General features: G+C 45.0%; 1 protein-coding gene across 5 annotated transcripts in view; it reads left to right on the top strand.

Moving 5' to 3' along the window:
* MAP4K4 (mitogen-activated protein kinase kinase kinase kinase 4) overlaps window positions 1–10,275 on the top strand; it is a 94,980-nt gene extending 84,705 nt beyond the window's left edge. For all 5 annotated transcript variants that reach the window (XM_030570068.1, XM_030570097.1, XM_030570088.1 and 2 more), the window contains 3 exons: window positions 827–986; window positions 7,847–7,986; window positions 8,182–10,275. In XM_030570068.1, the coding sequence (XP_030425928.1) occupies window positions 827–986; window positions 7,847–7,986; window positions 8,182–8,265 (384 nt within the window). In that variant the 3' untranslated portion in view covers window positions 8,266–10,275. The remainder of the gene's footprint in view (window positions 1–826; window positions 987–7,846; window positions 7,987–8,181) is intronic.
* The last annotated feature ends 9,009 nt before the right edge of the window (window positions 10,276–19,284 follow it).

Genomic DNA, 19,284 nt, shown 5'->3' with positions numbered 1-19,284 from the left:
AAATTTCATAATTCCTTCATATGTATACTCTAGAATTATTAATCGAGTCCACTTCCAAGTCATTAGTAGAAACATTTCTGATTTTAGTTTTTCTTTTCTACTCTTAAAATGAATTGACCAGAATTATTAAAAAAAAAAAAAAAAATTATCATTTTATTGCAGTAGACACAAGCAATTATAGAGCAGCTGGTGCACTGAGAAAATTAAATTTCAGAAATGAAATAAAATGACATCAGGAATTAAATATAAACTGGGTAATAGCTTGAAGATTAAGTATTTTATGGGTCTTAAAGATCACCTGACTATATTATTTTTATTTGCACCTAGAGGCCCCAACCAAGACCAGGGCCTCCATGTGCTAGGCACTGTACAAACACACCATCAGAGATCATCATCCCTGCCCTAAAGTGCTTACAGTCTAACCAGATAAATGTTGAGCGTGCTCACAGAAGGACAGAGAGGTGAAGTGACTTGTGCAAGGTCTCACAGCAAGTGAATGGCAGAACTGGGAATACAATCCGGTCTCTAGAGTCCCAGTCCAGTGCTCTGCGGTTTGGCTTGCATTGCCGTCTTACCGTGTAGCTCAGGCAGCACTGAAAATCTCAACTGCAGATTAATGAATGAGTCACTATAGGTCATACCATAGAACTGGTCAGTCAAATATTCTGGAGATGACAGTTCGATGGGACTTAGATATATATATATATGTGTCTCCTATGGGCACTTACCTCATCATGGCCTGCTTTAAAACAAAAGGTAGCCAGCCCTGTGTATTGGAGCAGCTCATGTGAAAAACAGTGTCTTTGCTTTTGTTTTGCTTCTGTAGATCCAGAGCAGCATCCAACCACACGCAATCATTATTCTCCCAAACACTGATGGGATGGAGCTGCTGGTTTGCTATGAAGATGAAGGGGTTTATGTTAATACCTATGGGAGGATCACCAAAGATGTGGTTCTGCAGTGGGGAGAGATGCCCACATCAGTTGGTATGTATCCTGTGAGAATCAAACATAACCTGTAAAGCGGGTTGGCAACCTTCAGGACGTGGCCCATCCCAGTAATCTGCTGGTGGGCCGCAAGACATTTTGTTTATGTTAACTGTCCGCCGCAGCTCCCAGCGGCCACGGTTTGCCGTTCCCAGCCAATGGGAGCTGTGAGAAGTGGCGGCCAGCACGTCCCTGCAGTCCACACGCATGTTATGGAGTACCGAGGTAAACAGAATAGCTTATTGAGTATAAAGTTCCTAGTAGCCTGCTGAAAATAGATATATTTTTGCAAAGTTGTGATAACCTGCATTTCTAAAGGGATTTGGGCTGGTATTATTTTGAGACATTTCTTAATTGATAATAGGCTTATCTGTGATTTGATAGACTTACTGTGGTCTTAAGCAGTAAAGTATTGTATATTAAAAATATTTTTGAATTACCATAGTTACTTAAAGAATAGAGGAGGCACTTTGATGAGACAAAATGTCTCATACCATAAGGACCTACCATATTGCTTTCTATGACAGTTAACGCCAGACTAATTCCCATTAAAGTAAATGGAAAGACTTGAACTAACTTCAGTGAGAATTGGATTGGATCCCTACTGTTTGTTCTTGTAGATGTTAGGGGCCAGATTCTCAACTTGTATAAACGGTCATAGGTCCATTGACTTCAGTTGGAGCTATGAGAATTTACACCAGCTGAAGATCTTGTTTAGCGATTTTAAGATGATGTGTTAGTAGTCAGATTGCCCTCCTCTTCTTCTCTCCTCCCCCTACAAAAACCCTAAATAAATAAAAAGTTCATTATTATGGTATATATTCTTATACCATAGCAAGTTATGTAATTTAATTCCCCTATAAATTAACAGTTAAATATGTTCTTGTATGAAATGGGAGTGCTATTAAATATTTGAGACTTAACATTTTAGGACATCCTTGCTAAGAGCTGCTAAATCATAATTTTATTTTTCTATTGAAAATACATCCACAAACCAGAGGCAGCTCCTTTTTTCCTTATTAAATCCTTTGATCTTCTTCACCTGATGATCTCTCTGTGTATTCCACACATGGGTATGCATGCAAATCATGCGCCCAAATCCAGAAATTCTTCAAAGCAAGGCCAACCACTTCTCTTCCTGTCAGCTTTAGGGGCCGCCTCATGCTCTTTGCCCACAGCTGGATCACCAGTTGGGTCCTGGAGATTATCTATCAGGGATATTCCATAGAGTTTGTCTCCTTCCCTTCTTACAAACCCCCTTCCCAGTCTCCCTTCGGGGACTACTCGCACCAATTAATTCTTCATCAGAATGCGGAATCTCTTTTGTACAAGGGGACGATACATGTCCTACCTCAGTACCAAGGGAGAGGGTTCTACTTCCCCATATTTCCTAATCCTCAGAAAAGGAGGTGGGAGTGAAAACCTGCCAAGGACCTTCAGCAACTAAACATCATCATCTGAAAGCTGAAATTCAGGATGATTACTCTGGCATCTATAAGCTCCTCCCTTCAGGAAGGGATGTGGTTTGCAGCTCTTCACATGAAGGAGGCATATTTCCACATGGACATTCACCCATCCCACAAGAATTTTCTGCGTGTCATGGTGAGAGAAGAATACTACCAGTTTCAGGTCCTCCCTTTTGGACTCACCATTGCACCCAGGATATTCATGAAAGTTTTCTCTGTGGTAGTAGCCCAGATTAGGCGCCAGGGCTATACAGTGTTCCCTTATCTGGACAACTGGCTCCTGGTAGGCCGATAATGACAGGATCTCTTGAACAACATCTTGTTAGACAAGACATTTGTATAAGTGAAGAAAAGTCTGATTTGTCACCCACAAGGACCATAAACTTTATAGGAGCACTACTGGACTCAGTCTCTGCGAGAGCATTCTTCCTCGCAGGCAAATTTCGCATGATGAACAACCTGATTTACTACCTCATCCGCAAATGGCGTACTACAGTGCACGGTGTCACATGTGGCCCAACAGCAAGAATCTATGTGATGCTGTTCCCCAGGTTCCACTTGCGGTGTCTGCAAACTTGGCTCTGCTTGACTTACTGGCTAAAGAGGGACTGCATCGACTCCAAGGTGACTGTTCTCGCCCTCCCTCGCTTGGTGGTCAAACCAATCAAAGTCATGGTGGGGACTCCTTTCAGCTGTCCCATACTGAGAGCCACCATTTTGACAGAGACCTCTCTTATGGGGTGGGGCGCTCACCTGGACTGCCACACTGTTCAGGTTACTTGGACTCCACAAGAGATCAGTCTGCATATAAATTTACTAGAACTGAGGTTGGTCCACCTTGCATGCAAGGCCTTCCTTCTCCTCATATGCTTGTTCCATGTACAGATAATGCCAGGCAATGTCACCATGGTGTTGTATGTAAACAATCAGAGCAGAGAGAGATCTCATTTCTGCCTGGAAGCAGACAGATGTTGCAACTGGTGCATCAGAAACTTCGTCACGATACAAGCTGCTTACTTCCCAGGTGTACACAACTCCCTAGCTGACAAACTAAGCAGAAGTTTCTCTGCAGACTACGAATGGGAGATCCATGACACAGTCCTAACCAAGATATTTATGCAATGTAGTACTCTATTATGGGACCTCTTTGCCTCCCGGACAAACAGAAAACTTCCCCTGTATTGTTCCAGGGGGCCATTGTTCGTGATTCCAAGGATGACGCTTTCCTGGACAGATTGCCTCAGATATGCCTTTCTGCCCATCCCGCTACTGCTGCAGGTCATAGGAAAGAGCCATCACCACAGAGCCACCATCATCCTCCTAGCACCCTCCTGACCAGACAGGTCTGGTTCACGGAACTTGTAACGATGTCTGTACACAAGCCTATCAGGATCTGCCCATTTCTGGATTTCCTAACCCAGGACACGAGGGGGGAAAATCAAGCACCCTAACCCGGGCACTCCACCTCATGGCCTGGTATTTAGATAGGCATCAGAAACAGAAGGCTCATGCTTTGTCCCTGTTCAGGAAATCCTTAACCCAAGTAGAAAGGATTCTACTAGAGCAGGGGTGAGCAAACTATGGCCCCTGGGCCACATCCAGCCCACAGAACCATCCTGCCAGGCCCCCAAGCTCCTGGTCCAGGAGGCTAGCACCTGGCCCCTCCCCTGTAGGCTGAGCTCGCTCTGCCGCCGGTGCAATGCTCGGGGGTGTGGGGCTGTGAGCTCCTGGGGCAACACAGCTGGAAAGCCCGGCCGGTGCTCTGTGCTGCGTGGTGGTAGTGGCAGCGGCGACAGCATGGCCTGCTGTAGCGCCGCCAGCAACCAGTGCTCCAGGAAGCGCGGTAAGATAGAGAGCAGGGGAGTTCAGGGTGGTGATCAGGGTGTGGGGGTGTGGTTGGTGGTCGGGGGGGAAACAGGGTTGAATGGGGGCAGGGGTCCTCGGGGGCAGTCAGGAAGGATGGGAGGTTAGATGGGGCAGCAGGGGGCAGTCAGGGACAGGGGTTCCGGGGGCAGTCAGAGGACAGGGAGAAGGGGTGGTTGGATGGGGCAGGGGTCCCGAGGGGCAGTCAGGAATGAGAGGAGGGGTTGGATGGGGCGGCGAGGGTCTGGGGGCAGCCAGGGGACAGGGAGTGGGGTGTGTGAGGGGATGGGGCAGGGGTCCCAGAGGGGCCCTCAGGGAACAGGGGTGGTTGGATGGGGCAGGAGTACCGGGGCGGAGGGGGGCAGATAGGAGGTGGGGGCCGAGCCACGACCCCCTGCCCTAACTGGCCCACCACACAATTTACAAAACCCAATGTGGCCCTCAGGCCAAAAAGTTTGCCTGCCCCTGGGCTAGAGCCTGCTACCTAGCTAAATGTAAGGGCTATCTGGCTTGGGCACACCTCCGCCAACATTCACTAGGTGCTGCAAGCACTCCAATTAGCCTAGGCTATCTCCTCTCCTTTAAGACTGCATGTCTAGCCCTTAGTTTGCTGTGTGTACACATAGCAGCGATTAGTGCTTTCCTCCCTCTGTCTTTACCACCCGGCGACTGTGCAATTTATGAAGAGCTTGATCAGAACCTTCCCGCCGGTCTTTAAACTTGTGCCTCAATGGGACCTTAACCTTGTCCTATTGGCACTCACAGGTTTGTCTTTTGAACCTATGGCAACATGTGCCTTGACCACCTTAGTGGCCATCACTTCAGCAAGAAGGGTCATTGAACTAGGAGCCGTTTTGGCAGACCCTCCCTATACAGTGTTTCACAAAGGTAAGGTTTCCTTTAGGTTACACCCAAAATTTCTTCCCAAGATTGTTTCTGAGTTCCATATCCGTCAGCCAATAGTTAACTGTATTTTTCCCCAAACACCATGTTTCTTCTGAAGATAAGAGACTTCACTCCCTTGATGTCAGGCATGCCCTTGCATTCTACCAGCAGAGAACCAAACCCATTAGATCTCCAGGATTCTTTATTGCCATAGCACAGTGGTCTTCAACCTTTTTTCATTTGCAGTTCCCTAAAAAATGTTAAATGGAGGTGCAGGCTTCTTTGGAAATCTTAGACATAGTCTGCAGACCCCCAGGGGTCTGCGGACCACAGGTTAAAAATCACTGCCATAGCAGAAAGATCATGTGGGCAAGCCATATCCTCCCAGAGGATTTCCAAGTGGGTTTTGGGATGCATCTTAGAATGCTACAAAATAGCAAAAATTTTCCCTCCTGGGAGTATAATAGCTCACTCACTATGAGCACAAGCTGCCTCCTCAGCATCCTTATGGTACATTCCATTGCAGGGCAGCAATGTGAAGTGTTCTTGATGTACTACGCTCTAGTCCAAGCAGCGACTGCAGATGCAGCCATAGGAATGGCAGTACTACGAGCATCTCTGCTGCCACCTTCCTCGTACCCTCCCCCAGTTTGAGCACTGCTTGCCAGTCAGCCATGTGATACCCAGGGACCATCACTTGAAGAAAAAATGGAGGTTACTTTACTGTAACTGGAGGTTCTTTGAGATGTGTCGTCCCCATCTGTATTCCACTACCTGCCCTCCATCCCTTCTGTTTGGGATCCAGTTGGGTTGTGGTAAGAAGAACTGGAGCAGTGTCAACTCGCACTGCCTTTTATGCCCTTGGATGGGAGTGTAAGGGGCAATACTGCACATTTATGGGTCAATAGACACTGCTTTGAAGAATTTCCGGACTCAGGCGCATGACGCATATGTGTACCCATGTGTGGAATACAGATAGGGACTACACATCTCAAAGAACCTCCAGTTACAGTAAGTAACCTCCATTTATCTTTGTTAGAGCTCATCAGACTAACACCTGGATTATCTGTTGACTGTACGTTTTTATAATGACAGCTTTTTCTTTTTGAGATTTCACTGCATCCCAATAGTAATTACTGAACTACTACAATAATTCTTTTCCTTCTGCTAATACCAAGCTCTTTAGTTAATGGAGATTAGAGGTGACATTCAAAGAAGAAAGTGTCCTGTTTTGCTGCTTTATGATGATGGAAAGGAGACCTACAGTTGCACTTTGAAAGCTCCAGGAAAAGCTGCATTATCCGGCACTTTACACACTGGAATGCCCTATAAATGGGTATTTTGGGAGTGGTGTGGGGCGTTGGCTCTGTGAGGGAGTTTGGCTGCAGGAGGGGGCCCAGGGCAGGGGTTTGGGGCACAGGAGGGATTTCAAGGTGCTGGATCTGGGTTGCGCTCACCTTAGATGGCTCCCTACAAGCAGCGATATGTCTGGAGAGGCACGGCCAGGCGGCTCTGTGCACTGCATCCTCCCGCATGCACCACCCCCTGCAATTCCCATTGGCCACGGTCAATGCTCCTTGGTGGAGGAATGGCCGTGGGGGTTCTGTGCACTGCCGCTGCCCCACCCCAAGCTCTTGCTCTGCAATTCCCACTGGCTGGGGATCACGGCCAATGGGAGTTGCAGGTGCGGTGCCTGCAGGCGGAGGCAGCACAAAGAGCCACCTGGGTGGGCCTTTCCAGACATGTCGCTGCTTGCAGGGAGCCGCCCGAGGTGAGTGCCGCCTGGATCCAGCACACTGAAACCTCTCCCGCACCCCAACTCCCCACCCGAGCCCCCTCCCATTCCCACACTCTCTCGTGCACCCGTACCCTTGCCCCCTCACACACCCAAACTCCCCCCCTCTTAGCTAACTGGAATTTTTGATTTACTGGCACGCACACATTCACTCCCTCCCTCCCTCCCTCCCTCCCTCAGCATGCCAGATAACAAAGCTTTTACTATATCGTGGTCCCATATAAAATACAGAGAATATCTTTCAAACTAATAGAATTTTTCAGAATGGAAGAAACTTCTTTAAAAAATATGCCAACTGTAAAAGACTTGTTTTTTATATGAGCAATTTTCCCCCTTGTATCAATTTCTGTTTTTGCTGGCAAACTCCTTGGAGGAGAATTATAATTAGTGGAATTATAACACCACAAGAGACATAACTGAAATTTGGGCAGTTAAGAAGGAAAGGATTTTACTCCATTTAAATCTTGTTCTGTTTTTTCATTATTGCCTACATCTAATTAACCCTATCTGCTGGTAGCACTTAGGAGAAAAGCTCTGTGTAAAACTGAACACTCAACCCATTTAATTGAGAGTTGTGAAAGCTTCCATTTTCACTTTAGCCTTCCAATGAATACTCCAGCAAAAAGGATACTTTTGGTTAAAAAAAACAACCCACCACCACCACCTTTCTCTTTATTAAAAAATAAAATAAAATAAAAATTAAACTGTTCTCTTATGCATCATAAAGAATTATTTAAAAAAAATAAAAAGGTAATTTTTTTTTCCCTTGCAGGCCACCTTTAAGATAGAGGGTTTTACAATTGCTGTATGTTGCTCTTTAATACACGGTGGTTTTTTGTTTATTTCTATAGCATACATTCGATCCAATCAGATTATGGGCTGGGGAGAAAAGGCTATTGAGATACGATCAGTGGAAACTGGGCACTTGGACGGTGTGTTCATGCACAAAAGGGCACAAAGACTCAAGTTCTTATGTGAACGGAATGACAAGGTATCCTTTTCTTTTTTACTTGCAATTTCTTGCTTTCAGTTACACCATGTTCTTTAATTGCCTTATAAATATCTTGAACATTAAAGCTTAACACAAATTTCTGCTTTCTTTCTCACTCATCAGACTTTGGTGAGCAAGCTGATAATCTGAACGCTTGGCTACCATCGTAAATAGTTTTTGTCTCTTTCTTCACAGGTTTTCTTTGCTTCTGTACGGTCTGGTGGAAGCAGTCAAGTTTATTTCATGACCCTAGGCAGGACTTCTCTTCTGAGCTGGTAGAAGCCATGTGATTTGACAAAGGATTGCTGACATCCAGAGTCTTGGAGATCCTCGTAACTTGGAATTATTAGTAACTGGAGTACAGACCTGCACTGATGCAAGCACTCCATCTGAATGTGTGTGCAGGCATCACTAGTGTTAGGTTTCTTTTTGTTTTTAAACTGAGGCTGCAATGCAGCTGGTGCTGTAAAGATATTACCATCAGGTGCTATAAGTCTTTGAGATTTGGGATCACACAAGAAAGCAACAGGTCTTTTCCCCGCCCCCCCCCCCCCCCCGCCCCCTTTCAGCTCCAGAATACCTAGGCTTTGAATGACTCCATTTGTTAGTGTGAAAAGAGAGAGGCTCATCGTGAACACATTGTTGATTTGGCAGGAGGCAGGCAAGAGAAGGTGACAAGTGGTGGTGAGAGTCAGTCTTGCTGAAGCAGAGGGCAGATCTAATCTAGTAATGTTAAACAATGTATTTAATTGACATTTCTTTTTTGTAATGTGACAATATGTGGACAAAGAGGAAGGTGCAGGTTTTAAGAAGTTAATATTTATAAAATGTGAACGACGCAGTGGCTAGGATAATTCCTTTTTTGGGGATCAGGGTGGGGGGTGATGGAATGCTTGGTTTTGGTTGGTTGGTTTCATTTTGGCCTGGCCAAGAGCTTAGTCATTTTTCAGTGTACCAGGTTTTGCCTGAAACGTACAGATGATAAAAAGTTTGTTCATTTTCTATAATGATTCTGTGTTAGGACAGAACTTGGTGATGTCACAGTATTAGCACTGCCTCAGTTAAAGGTTTAATTTTTGTTTAAACCTAGAAGTGCAACAACAGTTTTACCACAGTCTGCACTTGCAGAATGGGAAAAAAAAAATTCCAAACAACATATGTTTATTTTTTGTGCCTACCTCATTGTTTTTAATGCATAAAAGAGGTGGTTTAGTTTATACGTTTTTAGAGGAAAAACCATTAGTCTAATTTAATCTTAATACCAAAACTACCAGATGAAAGGTTTGACTGTTATTCTGTAGCAAGTTTCAGCAGAAGAGGAGAGTAGTCCATTGAAATGGTTTAAATAGCCTTATGGCAATGAGACACTGACTAATGTAATTGCTTACTAAGTTTGGAAATCAAATATTTTTAGCAACTTCATCCGTAATGGAAGATTGATGAATTTAGCCTAAAACCAGAGGTTTCACTCTTCTAACCTGTGGGCTTAGTAACAGGCAGGTAACAGTAACTAGTCTAGTTCTATAAACTGTTAAATGTTGTAGGAAACATTTTGGGGAGGTGATGTTTTTCTTTTCTAAGAATGCAATGCACTAAAACTATTTTAAGAATGTAGTTAATACTGCTTATTCATAAAACAGCATATACTTGTGTTTAGGTGTAAGATCCCAGCTCTGGCTCCCCCCCCCCTTTTTTTTTAAAGTCAGTTTTATTTTATGAATAAGTTTCTGACATTTGTAATAAATGTCTCAAGAGTAATAGTTTGTTTAATGGCTACATGTTCATTACTTGAGAAATCTTGAGTGTATAATAATCTGTTGGTGATGTAATAATGCACAGTGTCAGGATTCAACCATTTTTATTTTATTTTATTTTATTTTATTTTATTTGTTTTGGTGGGGTACTTTGTTGACAGCTGCCTTAAGCTGTTCATTCAGTGAACAGGCTCTCAGTGTTTCACGGGCTTTGTCTTCTGCTGTGCTTAATTCACTTTCATGGCATGACAGGTAGGGCTTTTTAAACATTCTTTAATCAAACAGATTGATTGATTGTTCAAGTGACTGGTCACTTGATTGCTTTAACAGTAACAGCACCAACTGGGCAAGTGTTTTACTTGAGGAACCCTTCTTTTGGCATCAACCCTGACTGCTGTAAATTCTTCTGATCTAATCAGCGTTTTTGCTGAAAGTTCTCCTTTGAACATCAGATACAGTTTAAAAGGGAGCTGGTGTACGTACACACACACACACACACACACACACACACACACACACACACACACACACACACACACACTCACACACACACACACACACACACACACACACACACACACACATCAAGAAAGCCTTACATTTCCTGGCAGAAGAGTACTTAGAAATATTTTTTTAAATTGTTTGACTTTTGGATAGCACTGAAGGTCAAGGGTGGGGACACATTTCTTCGGTATCTGTTACAATCAGCCAGAAGAGTTATCAGGTCTCTGTACTATAATGAAACTAAAGGGACTCAGAAGTCCGACATAATCATAGACGTGGATGTAATCACAAGATGGCCCTGTAGCATAATTAGCTGACACTGATCAATTCAATGTTATTCTGCATAGTTTTAATTCTTACAGCGCTGTGTGGTTAAAATGGATTTAGTTCTTGTCCCCACCTCACATACTACCTTGGAAATCAATACGATTCATGTACATGAGAATGTTCCAGGGATTACCCAGGTTAAGGGTATGTGCTTTTGAAGTTCCTGTACTTCTGGAGGGACACTCATTCACTGGAACTCCTGGATGGCAGCTTCTGCCTCCACAGAAGTGCCAAGGTGGCCAAACTACAAGTAAAAACAGTGTTACAAAACCACTACATCTAGAACGTTGGACTCTTTAAACAGTGCTTTTGTAAGAGCAGAAAAAAAGCTCCTAGGTTTAGTTTTAAGCTTTAATAAGTAATACCTTCTGTATCTTTGTCAAAGTAACCCTAACTGTATGACTGCAGTGTTTTATTTTTATCTTATGCACACGTTATGTTGGAGAAAATGTTTACAAAAATGGTTTTGTTACACTAATGTGCATCACATATTTATGGTTTATTTGAAAGTGATTTTTGTGGGTTTTTTTAGTTTTTCATATTAGTAATAGTACACTTTTTGTGATTTATAACCCCAAACTCTGCTGATTATAAAGATGCTAAACAATAATACAAATGACAAGCTGCATTAAAATTACTAATTATAGAGCTGCAAAGCAGACTGGTGACAAGTAAACACTCAGCCGTTTTTTTTGCAGTGCTATCTAACTTGTCTTCTGTGTATTATGGATATTACTGTTTTTTTCCCCCATTTTTCCTTAAATAAAGTCAAAATGACACCTACTGGATGTGGAAAGTATTTTAAACATTTTTCTGGTCCTGGAGAACCAAGGTGTTTACTACCTTATTTCACTGAAAGTGAGAAAAAGCAACGTTGCCAAATCTCATGATTTTACTGCAAGTTCAGCAATATTTGGTATATTTTTATTTAAGCCCCAGCTCCTGGAGCCAGATAATTTCATGAGAGTCTCAGCTTTCTTGTTTGTGGTTTTAATTTTTGGTCCTCATGGTTGTGTTGAAAAGTTTGAAAATGTAAATCAGTTGCATCCAAAGGCTCAGAAGACACTCAAGGGGAACCTAAAATGGTGGTAGTTTTTTAAAATCTCATGATTTTTGGGAGTGGTAGTACTAAGCAAGTGTGGTGAACTGAAATCTAGGGGCAGATCTCAGCAGGTGTAAATGATGTAGCTCCATTGAAGTCCAGGCCTACCAAGTGTAAGTAAGGGAGGAGGGGACAAAATTGTACAGAGCTCCCACTTGCACTGCCTGGTCCTGGCTGTACCCTGTTCATGCTTTCCACCATGCGCTGTTTTCTTTCTGTAGTGGAGATTAAAGAAAATGCCTGTTCTAAACTAGTTGACTTGTTGTGTAGGCTGCTGCCAAAACAGGAAGTCTGTGCTCACACAGCGGGCACACGTTCAGGATTCCCTCTCCTTTTGAGCTGTAGAAGCTAGCCATAGGTTGTAAGTTAATACAAAAATATTTCTGTGCTTCTTTCATTTTATGTAGACAGGAAAGGCTTCTGCAAATTGTTCAGGCCCACAGATAATCCATTCTCTTGACGTTAAGAGTCAAACTGCTGTTAAATAACAACAAAAAGTAGCAGAAGAAATTAATTGCTAGCTACACTCAACCTGACTCCTTGCCTAATGCCTGATCCAGAGCTACAGGATTTCCTCAGTGAAACTGGCAAGCAGTCAAAGAAGAAAACAAGCATATTTGCCTTGAGGGCTTGTCTACATTAGAAAATTATATAATTTTAGAACGTTAGCTAAAATGATGCTAAACACAAGTTAGCACTCATCATAGGCAAAGACTGTCATATTTAATATTGGGGCAGCTGATTGTGGTTAATGCTAGTGATCAAATTTGATGCCCACTTACTGGTGTTAGCACAGGCGATGGAAAACAGGGAAAGGCATCATGCTCCACAGGAGAAAAACATTCACAATTGCAGTGGGGAAGACAGGAAGAAGCCAACAAATCTTAAAAGCTGGGAGCCAAATATCATCCTTCTGTGTGGCTTGTGGGCTTGTGTATATGCAAATGGACAAGTTGATCAGGCCCATGCAAAATAACAAAGGAAAACCAGTGTCTTGAATAATAAAAATAATAAATTGCAGTTAGCCAGATAAAGGAAAAGCTAAAAACCAAAAAAGCCATTGCAGTGCCGTAAATTTAACACTGGATTCTGCAGTGAGTAAATTGCAGAAATCTTGAGACCTTGCTTATAATATATGTTCCATTTCCACTATTAGCATTTAACACAACACCAGCCCATTTTACTGTCAACTGTAGTGCCCATCTCTCTGTTACTGTGAATAACTCTACTACCAGTGCAGAACTTTCAGATCTCCTTGGCAAGCTGCCTTGAAGTCACCTGGGCACATTGCCATGCAGCATTGTGAAGAAGAAACCAGTTTAATTCCAAATGGCTCGTTCAGTGTTAGTTTTGAAGAATATCATAAGGGAAATGTCTGTCAATACTAATCTTGTCTACTTATGAGTGGCTGATTTTTTTTTCTTTCATTCAGTTTTTTAGTCCCAGAAGTTAAATGGTGAGAATACTTGTTTGACAACTTGAGAAGAATATCTCATTTGCCAGAATGTAAGCTCCAGGCAGTGGGGATTACTCTCCGTGCCGATCTAAAGAAAACACTATAGTACATGTCAGGGATGAAAGTACAAAGAGCAGCTTTTGCAGAGTGGCTGTGAGAACTGAGGGAGCAAGGATGGATGCTAGGACATGCACATCTTTGGTTTAGCTCTGGCATCAAGATGATGATGATAATTTTCATCCCAGGATCACATGTTAGATCTTAAAATGTAGAACTTCTTTTGATTTTAAAAACATCAATGCAACATTCTGAGGTGACATAAAAGGAGTTAAAACTGAGTATATTGATATTGCTGTGAATGGGGGATAGGTGATTATTGCTGTAGAAGCCACATATCACGGAATTAGGAGAGAGGGGAAGGGTAGCGTCAACCTCAGTTTTCTTTGTGGTCATGTCACTTAGCAATGACACAAAGAATGGTACTCTGTGTGAGTCACTTTTTGTGTGAAGTGCTGCCTTGGCTAACAATTCCTGAAGAGGTTTCAGAGTGGTAGCTGTGTTAGTCTGTATCAGCAGAAACAACAAGGAGTCCTTGTGGCACCTTGGAGACTAACAAATTTATTTGGGCACAAGCTTTTGTGGGCTAAACCCCATTTCATCAGATGCATGGAGTGGAAAATACAGTAGGAAGATTTATATAACTACATGAAAAGATGGGAGTTGCGTTACCCAGTGGGGGGTTGTCACGGAGTGTGGGGGAGTCAGGGACCTGCACCCCCCATGTCCTGTGATTTACCGTGACTCTTAGCCAGCCAATAAAGCAGAAGATTTATTAGACGACAGGAGCACGGTTCCAAGCAGGGCTTGTAGGTAGAACCAGGATCCCATAGCCAGGTCCCTCTGAGGGGCAAGGATTTTAGACCCCAGACTTGGGGTTCCCTGCCTCTTCCCAGCCAGCCCAAAACTGAAACCAAAAACCCCTCCAGCAGGCTCTCATCCCCTCCTTCTCTCCCTCCTCTCTTTGCCCGGAAAACTTGTTGACTTGCCCCACCCCCCTTCCTGGCTCAGGTTACAGGCTTAGGTACTGTCCCTCACCTAAAGTAATCCCCTGCTTTCCCATCCCCCATGCAGACAGTTCCAGTAAAACTAAACGACATTTCCAGGTTAATCCACCCCGCTCTCTACTGTGTCACGGGGTCAAGACAATTCAATTAAAAAGGGCTATTATCAACAGGGTGATGATCACTTTTGTAGTGGTAATCAGGGTGGCTCATTTCAAACAGTTGACTAGAAGGTGTGAGTAACAGTAGGGGGAAATTAGTATGGGGAAATTCAGGTTTTTTTAGTTCTTGTAGTGACCCATCCATTCCCAGTCTTTATTTGGGCCTAATTTGATTGTGTCCAGTTTGCAAACTAATTCCAGTTATGCAGAATTTCCCCATGCTAATTTCCCCCTACTGTTACTCACACCTTGTTAACTATTTGAAATGAGCCACCCTGATTACCACTACAAAAGTGATTTTTCATCCTGTTGATAGTAGCTCACTTTAATTGATTAGTCTCAACCCCCCACTGGATAAGGCAACTTCCATCTTTTTATGTACTGCTATATATATCTTCCTACTGGATTTTCCACTCCATGCATCTAGTGAAGTAGGGTTTAGCCCACAAAAGTTTATGCCCAAATAAATTTAATTCCTGAAGAAAGCTCCTTTTAAAATACACCAACCCTCCTATTCTCCCCCAATGTCTTGCTCTAATTCATCCCAATCTCGTCTAAAATTAAAAATGGGGAGAAGAGTGTTCTGTTATTTAAAAGAGCAAACTGTTCATTTAATGCAATTGTACCATTCCAGTGGGAAGCTAAAGCCACATGGCAGGGAGTTTTCCTCCGTTGAACTAAAAAAAGGAAATTGGGTTTAACAGTCACATGGAGGCTATTGTGGTTTTACAGGGTAAATAGTATGTGACATGGGAAAGCTAATCAAATTTCTTCCAGCTGTGCTTTATGCCACTCACACTTTAGTTATTCTGTCTGTGAAATGCTGTTTCACAACTTCATGCTTGTCAGTTAAAAAGGGATTTCGGCACAATCAGTTTAAATTTAATTTCATATCTGTATATATTAAATACCCTTTGCCTACACTGGGTTACCCATGTTCAAATGTGTTCAGTACTCTGAAACAAACACAGAAAAGTAAGGGAATTTCATAGTATTTTACACTTAGCCTTTTCTCTCCAATTGCTTACAGCAGTTCTCAGGAGAACCTTATGAGGGATGATTGATAAGATTCCAGTTTTTGAAATAGGGGACATTGAAGCACAGAGGAGGGTAAGTGATTTGCCCCAGGTCTCCCAGGGAGCCAATGGCAGAATCAGCAATAAAACAGATTTCAAGATAGTCCAGCGCTCTAACCACTAAACAAAGTTACTTCCTCAGGATGGCAGACTAGCCATTACATGAAACACTGAGTCTTTCCACTAACAAGAAGTTCACTAATCGCTAGCATTTTGGCTTATTCAGTCTAAAAATTATTTGCAATAATGTTTTCTGGTCAGAAAAGGAAGCAGAAGTGGGAATTCATCATTGTTATAAAGAGAAACTTTAATATTTTGTTGAAATTTGATTTTTCCAGTAATTTGACCAGCCCGTAGTAAAATGCAAATATTTTCATTTTATTAATATAATTCTCATGTCAATCCCTTGCTGACTCAGTTGCCGTGTGCTGGAATCAATCTGACTCATTAGCTGTGTGTGGACAACATCCAGAGTTTGAGTACTTGTGTGTATTTATGGTGAGGACTATCTCAATTTGACGCAACCTACAAACTGCTTAAGTGGCTTGCTAAAGGTGGTAGTCAAATACTGGCAGAGTTGTGAACAGAACACTCGCAGGTTCTGATTCAGAGTCACCTGATCTGAGCTCCTCCTTATTCTAGGCAGGGCTCATAGTCTGTTAGGGTTGCTTGACTTCCCATGCCTGACTTCAGGTAGGGATGCCAACTTTCTGATTTCAGAAAACCAAACACCCCTGTTCCACTCCTCCTCTGAGGCCCTGCTCCCACTCACTCCATCTCCTCTCCCTCCGTCACTTGCTCTCCTCCACCCTCATTCATTTTCACCAAGCTGGGGCAGGGGGGTTGGGTGTTGGGAGGGTTTGAGGGCTCTGGATGGGGGAATAGGCTCCAGGGTTGGGCCAGGGATGATGGATTGGGGTGCAGGAGGGGACTCAAGGCTGAGGGGGGGTTGGGTTACAGGAGGGGATGCCATATGGGCTCTGGGTGGCACTTGCTTGTGGTGGCTCCTGGAAGCAGCGACATGTTCTCTGGCTCCTAGGCAGAGGCGCAGCCATTGGGAGCTGCAGAGTCAGCACTTGAGGTGGGGGCAGCGCGTGCAGCCTCCCTGGCCGCCCATGCGCCTATGCCAGCCGCTTCCAGGAGCCGCATGGAGGCAGGGCAGGCAGGGAGCCTGCCTTAGCCCCGGGCTCCCTCTGTGCCACTGATGAGACTTTTTATGGCACGGTCAGCAGTGCTGACTGGAGCTGCCAGGTTTCCTTTTTGACCCAGCATTCCAGTTGAAAACCGGATGCCTCAGGCTTGTTTTGTGGGAAAATTTCAGCCAAGGTGGTGCTGCTGTTCCAAAGAATAAAGCTTGAGGGAAATGCATTGTTCTTCAAGTGATTGCTCATATCAATTCCAGGTGTGTGCACGTGCTGCATGCATGGATGTTGGAAACTTTTCCGATAGCAGCTACCAGGGGCGGCTCCAGGCCCCAGCACGCCAAGCGCATGCTTGGGGCGGCAAGCCGCGGGGGGCACTCTGCCGGCGCCACGAGGGCAGCAGGCAGGCTGCCTTCCACGACTTGTCTGCGGAGGGTCCGCTGGTCCCGTGGCTTCGGCGGACCTCCTGCAGGCATGCCTGCAGAGGATCCGCTGATCCCGTGGCTTTGGCGGACCTCCTGCAGGCGTGCCTGCGGAAGGTCCGCTGGTCCCGCAGTTTTGGAGGACCTCCCGCAGGCATCTGCCAAAGCTGTGGGACCAGCGGACCGTCCGCAGGCAAGCCATGGAAGGCAGCCTTCCTGCTGTGCTTGGGATAGCAAAATTCCTAGAGCCGCCCCTGGCAGCTACCCGTCGGGCCAGCTGGGGAGCCCTCTAGAGTGGCACTGAAATGGCGATCTATATAAACCCATGCCATCCCGACCCCCCTTCAGTTCCTTCTTACCACCTGTGACGGTTGTTGGAACAGTGGTCTCTTGTCTTTTCAAGTGTTCCACTTATTCCTAGCGTTTTCTTTTATCTTTGTTGTAAATAGTTAGCAGTTAGTGGTAATCGTTTCTTTATAGTGTTCAGTATAGTTTAGCTGTTAAAGGGCAGTCTTGTCAACGACTGCCCTGTGGGGCCCTGGGGCATGCCATCCCTCCCAGGGCTTCAAACCTTGCAAGTTTTGCAGCAAGCCCATGCCCACAGGTGACCCCCCACGATTCCTTTCTCAGGTGTTTGGGGGAGGGCCATCTGGCAGATAGGTGCAAGATTTGTTAGGTGTTCAAACCTCGAAAATGTAAGGAGAAGGAGTTCCACCTTAGGCAACTCCTCATGGAGTCGGCTTTGCAGCCTTCTCAAGACGTGAACCCGAACGCCTCGGTGCGGAGCGCCCTCCCAGTGGTACCAGCTCCAGCGTTGCAGAAGATCTCTTTCTGGACCATCTATCCCATTTCTACCATGCCTGGTCCCATATTACCTCAGACCGTTGGGTGCTCCACACGGTGAAAACGGGATATTCTATCCAGTTCCATTCCAACCCGCCCCCCCACCCTTCCTCCCCGTCCCTCTTCAGGGACCCTTCTCACAAGCAGTTCCTAATTCAGGAGGTTCAATCCCTCCTCGACCTAGGAGCAGTGGAAGAAGTCCCTCAGGAGTTCAGGGGCAAGGGTTTCTACTCCCACTACTTCCTTGTGCCCAAGGCAAAGGGAGGCCTAAGATCTATTCTGGATCTCACGGAACTCAACAAATACATCGTCAACCTGAGGTTCCGTATGGTCTCCCTAGCCACCATTATCCCCTCACTGAACCCTGGAGACTGATATGCCACCCTCGATATGAAGGACGCATATTTTCACATTTCCCTTGTCCCGCCCCACAGACATTTCCTCTGCTTTGTAGTGGGCAAGATGCACTATCAATTCACAGCCCTCCTGTTTGGCTTGTGCACAGCCCCCTGTGTCTTTACCAAGTGCATGGTCGTGGCTGCTTTCCTCTGCCAACACCACGTACACATCTTCCCGTATCTGGATGACTGGCTTATACGGGACCAGTCTCATCACCAAGTACATTCGCAGGTGCACCTACTCTTGGACACGTTCACTCGCTTGGGCATCATGGTAAATTTCAGCAAGTCTGTTCTTGCCCCTATTCAAGTAATAGAATTTATAGGAGCAGTCCTGGATGCAAACTAAGCCAGACCTTTCCTTCCAGAGGCACGGCGCCTGGCCATAGCAGGCATAATTACCAAGCTCTGCAAGTTTCCAACCACAACGGTAAGGCAGCATCTCAGGCTGCTGGGCCACATGGCATCCTGCACATACATTGTGCAACTCGCCAGGCTCAGGCTCAGACCTCTTCAGGCGTGGCTGGAGTCAGCCTACTGATCAGCACGCAACAGTCTAGACATGGTCCTCACAGTCCCAAAGCACATACTTGAATCCTTACAGTGGTGGCTGGATCCTCAGATGGTGGGAGCTGGGGTCCCATTTCATCTTCCCCAGCCCACTCTGACTCTAGTTACAGACGCGTCTGTGCTGGGATGGGGGGCCCACCTCGGCAGCCTGACGATGCAAGACTTATGGCACAAGAGCGAGCTGTCGCTGCGCATCAACATCAGATAGTTCAGGGCAATCCACCTTGCCTGCCAAGCCTTTCTTCCCCACCTGCGCAGTCACTGCGTAGGGTCATAACGGACAGTGCCACGGCCATGTTCATAGAATCACAGAATACCAGGGTTGGAAGGGACCTCAGGAGGTCATCTAGTCCAACCCCTTGCTCAAAGCAGGACCAATCCCCAGACAGATTTTTGCCCCAGATTCCTAGATGGCCCCTGAACAAACAAGTTGGAGCCCAGTCGTCACCACTATGCCAAGAAACCCTCTCTCTGTGGGACTT

Source organism: Gopherus evgoodei, chromosome 1, assembly GCF_007399415.2.
Source record: "Gopherus evgoodei ecotype Sinaloan lineage chromosome 1, rGopEvg1_v1.p, whole genome shotgun sequence".
NCBI classification, from domain to species: Eukaryota; Metazoa; Chordata; order Testudines; family Testudinidae; genus Gopherus; species Gopherus evgoodei.
The sequence above is the reverse complement of the archived record's forward strand: the minus strand, read 5'-3'. Positions and strand labels throughout refer to the sequence as shown.